Genomic DNA, 13,319 nt, shown 5'->3' with positions numbered 1-13,319 from the left:
CCTACCAGGTTAGAAATGTCAACTTAACTAGAACCAAGAAAAAAAAAATTTCCTAGAACATCCTGTATCATTTGACACATAAATCACCATCATATGTAAAATACGTTGTATGAGAACAAAAACTCAACGTGATAAAGAATGGTACCTCTTTATTTGCGAAGTAGAGGAACCTGCTGAACTAAACAGTACCAATTTTATCACCTGTAAATTGTAGTTAAATTTCATTTTCTTTAGGGTATTAAAAATCACGTGCCACTAAGCTGGAATGCCCGTGTTTGCTCTCCATTAATCACAAAGTAAAAAGGACGGTGATATCTGGATGTGAAGTAACCAGTAAAGATTTCAAGAATTATGAGAAGTTTTTTAAAAAATCTACAGAAGTATTAAATAGACTCTTTCATCTCTATGCCCCCAGGTGCCTGGAAATCACTTGCAGATTCACTGGAACTGACTGAGCACAAGGTATGTTCCTGGGGGGCAATCTTTGTAGTGTCAGATGGGACACAGCAAAAGGATTACACAAAATAGCTTCCCCCCTCCAATAATGCACTTTAAACAGGTACTCTCAGCAACACCCAAGAAAAGAAAAAGAGGAGCCTCACAAGGTCTTTGGTGCACTGGGAGTCCCCAATTAAAGCATCTGGTTACCTTCAAAGAAATTCCCTATCTCTGACCCCCTGAGCTACAGAAGAGCGTATGCTGCCTAGCTCTATACCTTTTGCCACATAATACACTGGATTATTCTCCTCCGCCTAACTAACCTAAGCCCAGAAAGCACGCTATTCACTCTTCCTCACTGATCTTCACTGCTGTAGGAACCAATAAAATGAAACCAGGTTGATCCCTAATCTTGGGACAGTTTTTCAAAATAACTATAAAAATCAGATTTTGCTGGAAGCGATCTATGTTAAAGGCTGCCATGTTAAAATACTTTTGTGTGTGCCAGAGTGAGGGACCCTCAATGAAATATTTTATGGCCACAAGGACTGACTCAAGGCAGAGACTCAATCTCACCTTCTCCTTCCAGTTTTTAAAGAAGCAATTTTTAAAATAAATAGACTTGATAGTGCACAGTGCAAAGATCTTACTTCATTTAAAAGGCTTTATCATTGTGCTTCGAAACCACCTGGGGGCATGGTTATGTTGGCACCCTATTCTCATTTTGTTGGGCTGGAGATTTTTTGAAAGCTCCCTGGGTAATTTGGGCAGCCATGCTTGGTAACTACCGACCTGCCTCATCCTTGCCCATTTAACCCTCCTGTGGAACGCAGGATGCCTGGCTTCTTCTTAGCAATTCACACGAGCGTGGAGTTCCCAAAAACCATCAAACTTACAAATGGCAAAAAAAATTGCACATAATTATTGTTATACAATTAGTGTACACAATATGATGAGTTTAAAAATATTCCTACACTCGTGTTGCCATCATGTTATTGAAAATTTTTTAAGGATAACATGTACAAGAACCTAGGCAGAGTAGGTTTTCAGAAACCAGAAATTCCAGGGTCTTAAAAACAGTTAATGAATGTTGTGGTTTGCAGAATTTATGGCTGTCATCCTACTTTAACTGTTTATAGCTACCCCCCTCACTCTCAAAAATCTCCTCATGTGTTTAATAAATAACATGATCGATCTAAAAAAATAAAATAAAAGCCTGTATCATTTTTCTGCCAGAGGTGAGTGGTTTATATTGCAACACAATGTCTTATTTAAAGGCATTATACACCAGTAATTTTTAAGTGAAGAAATTAAACTTTAAAAGCAAACAAATGACAAGTATAGGTAATGAGATGCTTCTGTCATGAGCATAATTTTCTTCCTAAAAAAAATGATTCATCCCTTTTTTATTTAAGTAATTATCTTTAAGTATAAATATTCCTAATTAAAAATTGTCTGTAAGTCAAAAATATCAGAATGATCGAAAGAGTGTATTCATCAGAGCTGGGCAGCATCCACTACTATTGAAATTGTATTAAAAGAACAGATAATTATACTCTTTATGTGTTCCATTTCAATAAACCTGTTTTTGCAGTTGGGTTGCTTTTCTTACCAATGTATACAATAGAGACCAGAAGTTTTATTATCAACTAAAGTATGTGAGATCAATCAAAAGCAGCAGAAGGCTTTTATAATGAGGGCAAAGGAGAGGGTAATAACAGACTGTTATAGGTTCTCCATTGTATATTGATCAACTGTTGTTCATTTTCCATTAAGTTATAACACATAAAAGGCACAGTCAAAGCTCTGCATTTTTAAGTTGCTTTAGATCTGGTTGAATAAGTACCTTGAGCATGGATAATGTTGGCTACTGAACCCTTTAGCAAAGAGCAGCAGAGTTGTTGCTTTGCTCAAGATGCTGTCTTAATGAAATGCATATTTTCATACCTCTTTTGGACATTTCCAAGATGTATTGTTTCTGGGGGGACTCCCCAGGGACAACCAAATCTGCCTCCGGGAAGCCGTTTAAAATCAAACTGGCAGCATATTTTAGGATCAGGTCCACACGTACGAGGGATGTCATAGCTGTAGAAAGGCATCATGTGGCAAAAAATATCTGTGCCAGATCCCAGATCTAAAATAAAGAGCCAACAGACAAACCTGGATTTATAAATTGTGTTTTCCCAAAACTGTTCAAAATGCCAGTACTTTCTACATATATAATGCAAGCTCCACCCTAAATCTACAACCTACTTAACTACTACTCATACATAAACTCCAGTGGCATTTAAAGACCACCAGCCTGAAGGAAGAGACTCACATCTCAGTCTCTCTCTACCTCCTCTATCTAAACTGAGCAGAGACCCATCACGGACCAGCGTGTGCTGGCCTGGAAAGATACAAACGAACAGAAGCAAAAGTTATCCCTGGCTCATCCAAAAATATGGGCTGTGTCCATCCCTGGCTGCCAGCTCCTTGCCACATCTGTCCCCACATCAGTAACGGGACACACTGGGGAAGACCATGACACTAGCCGCAGAGGAAAGGAGAGAAGGAGAGAGGAAGAGAATAAAAGGAGGAAAGGAAGAAGTCGGGAGGCTTGTGAGAATGCTGGGCAAATTCCTATCTATTTCTCGCTGTGAGGAGAAGAAAGGGCAACCGGAAGAGTTCACAGAGTCTCCCCGTTGTTCACCAATGAAGAGCCACCAGGACTTTTCACCAAGAAAGCAGCACAGGACAAGGGGAAGTACTTCTTAAAACCAAAACAAACAAACAAACCCAAGAATAAAAACGAAGCAAACAAAAAATATACTGAAAGGGAGCACTGGTTCCTGACGCAGAACTGTCTTTAATTAAATCCCGAATGCCAGCAAGTGTTGTTATCACTGCCCTTGAGAGGTCAGAAGCCTACCACCCAGTGATGGAGGACTTGAGCAAGGGTTAAAAATGGTTACCTTTTAGGCTCCTGACCTGTAAATACCTCTCCCTCTTTATTTATAAAGTGTGGATTTCTACTTTTCAGCAATGGGTTATGTGCTGCTTTTATGACAAAGACAGACACAACAACGAAAACAAAAAAGCAACCCGCACGTTTTAAAAAATGAAAATACCTCCTTCATTAAGAACCAGAACACACAAAGAAGCTCAAATGAGTTCCAAAGCATAATTTTGAAGCAACATGTTCAAATCTATCTGGTAAGTGCTAACATATTCCAGTTCTATCTCGTGCTCCATTTAGTTAATTACCAGCTCTTTTCCAAAATTTAAAGCTTTTATAATTTGTATATTTTTGTGCTGTCAGTTGCTTCACTGAATCACACTCGAGTGTGACATCACGGATCTGGTCACTAATGCTTGCTAACCGCACAGAGGCCCTCGGTGACAACTCCTCTTCCCTTCTCCGGTAGATCAAAGACACTCAACAGCCCCACCCCTTCGCCTCAGCCATACTATTTAGCAGCTCATTTACACGTTTCAGTTTATCTGCTGCTGTTGGTCTTGTCTTTCATCAAATTAAGACTATAATTTCCTGATAGGCAAGGAAGTTTTCTGTATTTCTTCCAAGCATGGTATTAAGTACATAAAAGTACTCAGTACTTTCTTGCTGATTGGTATTTATGGGCAATTTGAATGTAGGCAATACTGTTAAGTAGGGCCTCTTCAAATTAACAATCCCTTTTTTTTAATTAATATGCTCTTTGCATTTGATCAAACTATACAGGATATAACCCCCTACAAGTTCTCGTTTTCCCTACAGGTTTTAATTTCCAGAATAAAAAATTATATAGTTAATCTCTTTCCTTATTGAAAAAACAGCAGTATGTATCAGGAAGTTACTGTCTAGATTTACAAACGATTTTTTGAAAACACTTAAGGGGGGATCTAACTTACACAGGAAAACAAGTATGATGCAATGCAGTAATTTCTGAACATTGTTTTAGCAACGAAACCCTTTTTGTGGATGAAATCTTACTGAAAGCCCAGTACCGGGAAAGCAGTGAATGGCAGGGGCTTAAAAGCCTGGGCTTCTGAACTACACAAAGCTGGATTCAGATCTCGCCTCTGTACCTACTACCTGTACGACTTTGGCAAAAGGCTTCACAGCTCTAAGCATCCATTTCTTCACCATTTAAAAGGGATAATGAGAGAAGAGAAGATAAAGGATAAAGATCTAGTGAGAGAGCAGATATAAAGCATACAGTACAATGCATGGCCCAGAATAAAGAACTCAATAAAGAAAAAGAAATAATAAGGTATTCTGAATTAAATGGGGGTTGGGAAAGGCAAAAACCTCTCAAGAAGCCTAAATCTTGTCTCCTTCCCACCCCTCAGCAAAGAGCTGTAGAAGTATGACCTTGGGAACACCTGTGCACCCACAGAATACAGCGTGAAAACAAGCAGGACAGGTAATAGGAGGGCTGTTCAGGAGGACAGGATTAATGGTTTAAAAGGCAATTCTTACTAGATGCAGAGACAGGAAAGACAGAAGGAGGAAACACAGGCTGAATGTGAAATAAAAGACTGGATATAAGTTCTCACACATGTTCAACTTTGTGATAAAACAAGTCCTTTTCAAAACAGAAGCATGTAAAAGCATTATTTGCAAAAGACTAATTCCTTACATTTATTTACTTCCTTTAGGCATAAAAAAGAATCCACGGTGTTCTATAGATAAATATCCTCACCACTGCTTAAGAGAATCTTAACACCAATACACTGGGAAAAAAATCGTAAGAACGTATATCTTGAAGCAACCTAATTTTCAAGACTGACACTCTGAATAAAGCCCGTAACAGGAGGAGTTCATAACCCTTATGAAATAACATCTAGGTCAAGTGAGATCTTCCACTCTCATCACACCCTACGTACCCCAATTCTGTCTCCAAAAAAATTCCAGCGTTTTATGCAATGCAAAATGTTTTTTAACTGCATAATGAACTCTCTGAATAAGCATGTGAGAAAATCCGGCGTGTTTGAGGAGATAAGCCATTGTTGGTGAATGTCCAAAAGGATCAATAGACCAACCGGACCGAGGTTTCACTCCTGTCGATAAAGAAAATAAGTGTTATTTTTTTAACTGATAATGAAACGAAAAGAAGTCACAATCCATTCAGAGCCATCAGAGTTCTATGGTATTCTGGGTCTGAGGACAAGGCATCTGCCCAGCATTCCCCTTGAGCATACGTTCCCAGCAGGGCTCCCAGACGGGAGGATGCTGCCCCTGCCATGTCTTCTTCCCAGGCAGAGGAATCGCACTAGAGGTTAATCAACCGGCACTGAAATCAGCACTCTGCCATCTCATAGACACTAGAAAGCTCCTGCCATTTAGTGGAGCTAGAGAAACAAACAGGACCTAGCCCCCATCCTTCTAAGACCTCACAGTCTTGTTTTCCTTTGAGGTGGATAACCCAGCAACTTGCTATGTAATAAGGAAAAGTAAGCTAACTTATTTCAACCTGGACTCCTCAATCCCAATGTTAAGGAATTTTCAGGCTGTCTGTCATACCTCACAATAGCTTCAAATCATCTTTTTATACAGTAGCAGAAGTGACCAAAATAACTGCACCGAATTTCGTTAAATCTTAGTGAAATATAATAAAATTGTAATATAATATAATGCTGGTACTTTCTCTCTACCCAGAAAGGATTAATGGAATTTTCCACAACTGACTAACAGCAACTGTTAAGAGCCATTGACTAAAGATATAGCTCAATTTCACATAGGGTACAATGTGAAAAAAAACATAATAAATGTAAAGACTGGAATTAGTGAAAGAAGACTAGTCATCTGGCATTATACAAATCTGATCTTTTATTTATTCAGGATACTCAAAAGCAAACTTGTACATGCAACCTATAGAAATCTATAGACGTAGTATTACTATGCGCATTTTTTTCAAACACCTGGTTAGCACTTCCATATACCTAGACTATGAGAGGTTCTAGGATTACAAAAATGAGTTTATCTTGGTCCTGACTGCAAAGAATATCATGCAAATAGGTGTAACACAGAGTATCAGAATATGGAGGGGAGGGAAGAACTCTGTGGAACAATCTTGAAGATGAACACAGAGCTGGGAAGCCAGCAAAGGAGACTGAGGAGAAAAAGTCAGAACTCTCAGAGGACCAAGAATATGTGTCAAAACTCAAAGAACTGACCACATATTTTTGCTTTTCACATATGTAATTCACCTCTAAAAACTGTAAAGAAACCTTTTTTAAAAATATTTTATTTATTTGAGAGAGAGAGAGAGGGAGAGATCACGAGCAGGGGGGAGGGGTAAAGGGTGAAGCAAGACTCCCTGCTGAGCAGGGAGCCTGATGCAGAACTTGAACACAGGACCCTGGGCCAAAGGCAGATGCTTAACTGACTGAGCCACCCAATTTAGCTCATATTTCTGTGCTGTCAGTTGTTTCACTGAATCACACTCAATTTAGTATTTTTGGTTTTTTGTGGTGGTATGGTTTAACAATTCTGGAACTACTTTTCATGTATTCTAAGGTTGAGCAAATTAAGACCAGGGAGCCAGGGTTCACACTGTTAAGGAACTACCAAATATGTAAATGTGGGAGAGCAGAATGTACTTTAGAACCCTGACTTGAAATAGGAGGTACCAGCACTAACTTACAGTTTTGTAACACACACCCACACCCACACCCATTTTCTAGCTCTGCCCCAGGAGGGCCTAGATACAGTAACACCTCAGGACCAATGAGCACACCTTAGCTTCTAGATGATGACTTCTAAACACTATGCTCTATTAAAAATAACCTTAAAGAAATGGCTCATCCCAGGACGGTGGCTGGGAAAATACAAAATAAGCCTGGAACATATACTTACAGCATAAAGTAAAGAAATGGTCAAAGAATCATCGGAACATATTAAAATAACTCAGGAGATAGCCTGTAGGGGCTTCCACTATCCAAATGTGTGACAATTGGGGCATCAAAATAAACAATGATAGTACTGGGTTATAACCCATTGAATAAAATAAGAAGCCACGAGATCCATGAGCCCTAAATAAAAAGAAAATAAAAAAAGAAATAGGAAATAAAGGAAAACAAAAAGGAAAGGTATATTCCTTTCAGTAGAATGCCAACTAATAATTATAGAAGGAATGACAGAATTAGAAAACCATCAATGGATCCTAAAAGTACAACAGGCAAGTTTGATGAGGAACAGGATATTTAGCTAATCTCAATGTGTCCCCCACAAATAAGTTATTAATTAAAGAAGAAAGATGTAACAGTACAGCAAAGAAACTTAAGAGACCCAAATTAAGCAACTGACCAAGGCTAGCAGCACCAGTATTAGAACAGGGAGACATCATGTGCCTCCTGACAGGATGCACTGAGGCCAACAGAACATCACTGCAGTGATATTCGAGCAAAAGAAGGAGATTGGTTTAGGGGCACCTGGGTGGCTCAGTCCTTAAGCGACTGCCTTCAGCTCAGGTCATGATCCCAGGATCCTGGGATCGAGTCCCACATCAGGCTCCCTGCTCAGCGGGGAGCCTGCTTCTCCCTCTCCCTGCCACTCCCCCTGCTTGTGCTCTCTATCTCTCTGACAAATAAATAAAATCTTTAAAAAGAAAAAAAAGTAGATTGGTTTAGGTTAGGAAGGAGGGAAGAAGGGAGGGAAGGAAGGAAAGCGGGAAGGAGGGAAAGAAGGAGGGAGGGAAGGAAGGAAAAACAACCTGAAGCTAATCGTGAGGAAATGGACATACTCAAATAAAAGGACTTCCTACAACAAAGTCCTTCACTCCTCAAAAATATCAAGGTCAAGAAATTTTTTAAAAAGGCTGAGGAGCTAGCTGTTCCAGATTAAAGGAGACTGAAGAGATGTGATAACTAAATGCAACACATGAGCATGGTTGGATCCTGGACTTAAAGGGAAAAAAAAAAAAGCACCTTTTATTAAAAAAAAAAAAATGCTATTGAGAATTTGAATATAGCCTATGAATTTGATTACAGTATTATATCACTGCTAACATTCTGGATTTGATAACTTTCTTCTGGTTATATAAGAAAATGTCCTTTTTTTTTTAATTTAACTTTTTTTAATTTTGTTATGTTAATCACCATACATTATATCATCAGTTTTTGATGTAGTGTTCCATCATTCATTGTTTGCATATAACACCCAGTGCTCCATTCAATACGTGCCCTCTTTAATACCCATCACCAGGCTAACCCATCCCCCCACCCCCTCCCCTCTAGAACCCTCAGTTTGTTTCTCAGAGTCCATAGTCTCTCCTGGTTCGTCTCCCCCTCCATTTCCCCCCCTTCATTTTTCCCTTCCTGCTATCTTCTTTTATTTTGACATATAATGTATTATTTGTTTCAGAGGTACAGGTCTGTGATTCAACAGTCTTACACAATTCACAGCACTCACCATAGCACATACCCTCCCCAAAGTCTATCACCCAGCCACCCCATCCCTCCCACCCCCTACCACTCCAGCAACCCTCAGTTTGTTTCCTGAGATTAAGAAGAAAATGTCCTTATTTTCTTAGAAAACACACAATGAAGTATTGGAAGATAAAGAAAGAAGATGCCTCCAACTTACTGTCAAATAGTTCAGAAAAACATGCATTATGAATCTAAGTACAGGACATATGAAAGAGCCCTTCCCAGCTGTCATGCAGCTTTTTATAAGTTTGAAATTATATCAAAATTAAGTTATAAAATAATAAAGGATTGCAATGTCCCAAATAACAAGGGCGGAATTAGCTTACAAGTGAGAGTAAAAATCACCATCAAATTCTACAGTGATGTCAGATTTTAGCAACGTTAGGGATGTTTTCCCTATCAAACTCACATGATCCACAGGAGCAGCAACCTAGCTGCAGTGGACTTAAGAGTCCCTGGGAGGTGATGATACAGAAAAGGAAGAATGTAAACCATATTTTTTAAAACTCTGACATGAAAGGAGGTGAGAGCTAGGCAGAGACCTAGAAAGGACCCCAGTATCCCACTAGGGTTTTCCTTGGTATGGTAAGTACTGTTTTAAAAGGGGTAAGGGGCAAATTTAGGTAAAAGCGCAGCATAAAAAAGCGCCAAAGTTTTATAAAGGGTATGTTTGCCAATGATACCAGGAAAGATCATGAAAAAGATTTTGTGCCATCAAGCAAGATTACCAAATACATAATAAAGTAAAAATTGTTAGGAAAAATGACAAGAAATGGTCATTAAAAAGAATAAAATACACCCCTCAATTTTTGACAAACCTAACAGACTTAAAAATTAGAACAGAAGTAATATGAATAATATAATTAGTCACTGGATTATTCCAAGTACATTTAATATTAAAGCTTAAGAAAAGTCAGGGAACAGATAGAAAAACAGGTATTTTGGGCAAAAGACAATGTTGGTAACTCAAACTTCAAAAAGTTTATGATATTTTGGGCAAAAGATAATCTTAATAACTCAAACTTCAAAAGGTTTATAATGATCATATTTGCATAACAGAGGTCACAAAAGCAGAAATTAACAAAAAACAGAACAATTTAAAAAGCATTCCATGACCAAATATAAAGTATCCAAAACAACATGCTGTTGTTCTAAATTGCTTAAAAAACAAAACAGAACATGAATTTACAAAATGCAGCCAAAGCTACAAAAAGATATTCCATTTCTCAAATGTGTCCATTATCTAAATGTAAGAGCTAAAAACCATAAAGTTCCTAGGTAAAAACCACAAAGTAAATCCTATGACCTTAGGTGAGACAATGGTTTCTTAGCTGTGACATCAAAACACAAGTGACAAAAGAAAAACTAAAATGGACTTCATCAAAATCAAAGCTTTTGTGCATCAGAGGACACCTTCATGAAACTGAAAAACAACCCACAGAATGGAAAAAAGTATTGGCAAATCATTGTCTGACAAGAAACTAGCGTCAAGAATATACAAAGAACTCTTACAAGTCAACAATAAAAAGACAAAGAACCCAAATGTAAAAATAGCCAAATAATTTGAACAGACATTTCTCCAAAGAAGATATATAAATAGCCAATACACACATGAAAAAACGTTTAACATCATTAGTCTTTAGGGAAATGCAAGTCAAAGCCACAATGAGGGACCATTTCATACACACTAGCATGGCTAAAATAAAAAAGACAATAACAAATGTTGCACATGTAGAGGAATTAGAAATCTCATACATTGCTGGGGGGGAATGTAAAATGGTGCAGCCATTATGGAAAACAATTAGGCAGCTCCTCAAAATGCTAAACACAGAGCTACCATATGACCCAGCAATTCCATTCCTAGGTATAAACTCAGAAGAAATGAAAACATATGTCCTCACGAAAACTTACGCTAGTGTGGGGTAGGGGGATGGGGTAATTGGACAGTGGTCATTAAGGAGGGCACTTGATGTAATGAGCACTGGGTGTTATATGCAAGTGATGAATCACTAAATTCTACCCCTGAAACTAATAATACACTATATGTTAACTAATTGAATTTAAATTAAAAAAATATATTTGCTGGGGAAAAAAAAACAAAAAACAAACAAACAAACAAAACCTTACACAAGTGTGTATAGCAGCATTATTCACAGTAGCCAAAAAGGGGAACACTCTAAATGTCTAGCAACTGAAAAAAGGAGAAACAACTGTGGTCTTTCCAAACAAAATAGTATTATTCAGCTATAAAAAGGAATGAAGCACTGATACATGCTACAACATGAATGAACTTGAAAACATCGTGCCAAGTAAAAGAAGCCAGTTACAAAGGCCATATTGTATGATTCGGTGTATGTAAAATGTCCAGAAGAGTCAAAACCATCCACACAAAAAGCAGGTGAGAGGGCTCCTGGGTGATTAGTCGGTTAAGCGTCCAACTCTTATTTAGGCTCAGGTCATGATTTTAGGGTCCTGAGATTGAGCCCCATGTCAGGCTCTGTACTCAGTGGGGAGTCTTACTTGGATTCTCTCTCTCCCTCTGCCCTTCCTCTGCCCCCCCCCCACACTCTCTCCTGTCTCTAAAATACATGAATACATCTTAAAAAAAAAAAAAAAAAGTAGATTTGTGGTGGTATGGGCCTGGGGCAGGGAAGGGTGGAGTCAAGAAAGGAGTGTGACTATTAATGGGTAAGAGATTTCTTTTGGGGATGTTGAAAATGTTCTAATAGAGGGTGGCAACGGTTGCACAACTCTGTGAACAGACTAAAAACTACTGAGTTGTATACTTTAGGTGGATAAATTTTATGATATTGGAGACAACACAATTTTAAGAAGAAAATTTATGCTGAGCAAAAACTGATGGATCCAAAGGAGTCAGTCCATATATACGAAGTTCTGAAACAGGCAAAAATAATCTACAGTGATAGAAATCAGAGAGCAGTTGGCTGCAGGAGAGTTGAGGAGGATGAGGGAACTTTCGGGGGTGATGAAAAAGTGGCTTAACTGGGTATATATATTTGCCAAAACTTGAACTCTATAGTTAAGATTTGCATGTTGCACTGCATAGAACTTATATGTCAATAAAAGCTAAACATAAAGAAAAAAATCCCCAAACTGAAGTTTATAAAAGAAATATTCCTGGTTTAGAACATAATTATTTAAGAAAAGTGGCACTGTGTAGGGGGTCCCTAAGTCTGCCACCCCCATTTAGTGAGCTGTTAAGAAAATGTACAGGACTCGGCATATGGTCATACTCACAGCTATGACTTATTACAGTGAAAGGACACAATGCAAAATCCACAAAGGGAAAAGGCACAGGGGGCACAGTGTCCACGGGAAACCAAGCACAAGCTTCTAACAGTCCTTTCCCTATGGAGTCACAAAGGATGGGTTCAATCCCTCCATGTTGTGACAACTGAAACAACTGTGACAAAAGTGAAATGCTATCAAACAAGGAAGCTCCTGAAGAGACTCAGCGTTCAGGGTATTTGTTGGGGGCTGGTCATGGAGGCATCCTCAGCCTAGCAGTACATATTAAGATTCTGGACTTCCAGAAGGAAAAGAACTCAATACATGATCACAGTAGCATCTGTGATTAGCATAAACTACATTGTTTTTACACAGTTTAAACACAGTGAAACAATTCCACAGTATCTGTGTGGTAAGGATAGATGTTTTTTATTGGACTTCCTTCTTGGCATTTCTATTTTTTTCCTATTTAAAATTTTTTTCTGTGTTAGAGATAAAATCCTTGCCATCCCCATTCATTCTTTCTTTATATTTTGGAATAATTCAAACTTAAAAGAAAAGGTTTAAGAAAAATATGAAGAACTCCCATAAACTCCTCCACCAGATTTACCAATTATTAACATATTTGCTTTACTTTTTCTTTTGCCATATCATTGGTGTGATTGTTGTTGTTATTAGAATAAGCTGCAGATATCACACCTGTACACAAAAAAGAGATAACACAGGAGGTCTGAAAGTGCTATCTTTAGAAAGGTCTTGCTTGGAAGGTTTGCCCTTGGCTGGTGTCTGGGGACCTGGATTTCCTAAGTGCTACAAAATTGTACTCAGATATGAAATATTTGAAAAGAATTACATACCACATTGCAGGATACAAATACTAGGTACTGCAAAGATTTAAATGAGTCCCATGTTCTTACCAGTTGTAGTGAACACCTGGTTTTATCAGGGCAGTGTCCTCTTCCCCATGTCTTGTGGTAACAAGATCCCTCTTTCCCATGGAGGACCTATTCACATGGTTCCAGTAGAGCGGACCATGCCTTCCACAAACCCCTCTCCCGCATGACCATTTCCAATAAACTGACTAGGGCTTGATGATTTCAGCCCCTACACCTCTGGCCACAGAAACTGGCTCAGAGTTATGCACTTAATCCAAAGTGAGACAATTAGGTAAGACATTAAGAAAAACTTCTACTGATTAGACTGGGAAGATGAGAATCCTA

The 13,319-nt window shown here is 38.4% G+C and overlaps 1 protein-coding gene across 1 annotated transcript in view; it reads right to left on the bottom strand.

Moving 5' to 3' along the window:
• The window catches only part of LOC135363088 (alpha-mannosidase 2-like), a 153,633-nt gene that overhangs the window by 99,908 nt on the left and 40,406 nt on the right, over nt 1-13,319 (bottom strand). Inside the window, exons 6-7 of the mRNA XM_064583782.1 lie at nt 5,308-5,481; nt 2,386-2,572 (exon numbers count right to left, since the gene is read on the bottom strand). Of these exons, the coding sequence (XP_064439852.1) occupies nt 2,386-2,572; nt 5,308-5,481 (361 nt within the window). The remainder of the gene's footprint in view (nt 1-2,385; nt 2,573-5,307; nt 5,482-13,319) is intronic.

Source organism: Mirounga angustirostris, unplaced genomic scaffold, assembly GCF_029215605.1.
Source record: "Mirounga angustirostris isolate CCGP_5_RB_7025 unplaced genomic scaffold, mMirAng1.0.hap1 SCAF_18, whole genome shotgun sequence".
NCBI classification, from domain to species: domain Eukaryota; kingdom Metazoa; phylum Chordata; class Mammalia; order Carnivora; family Phocidae; genus Mirounga; species Mirounga angustirostris.
Note: the sequence above shows the minus strand (reverse complement) of the source record. Positions and strands in the feature narration are given on the sequence as shown.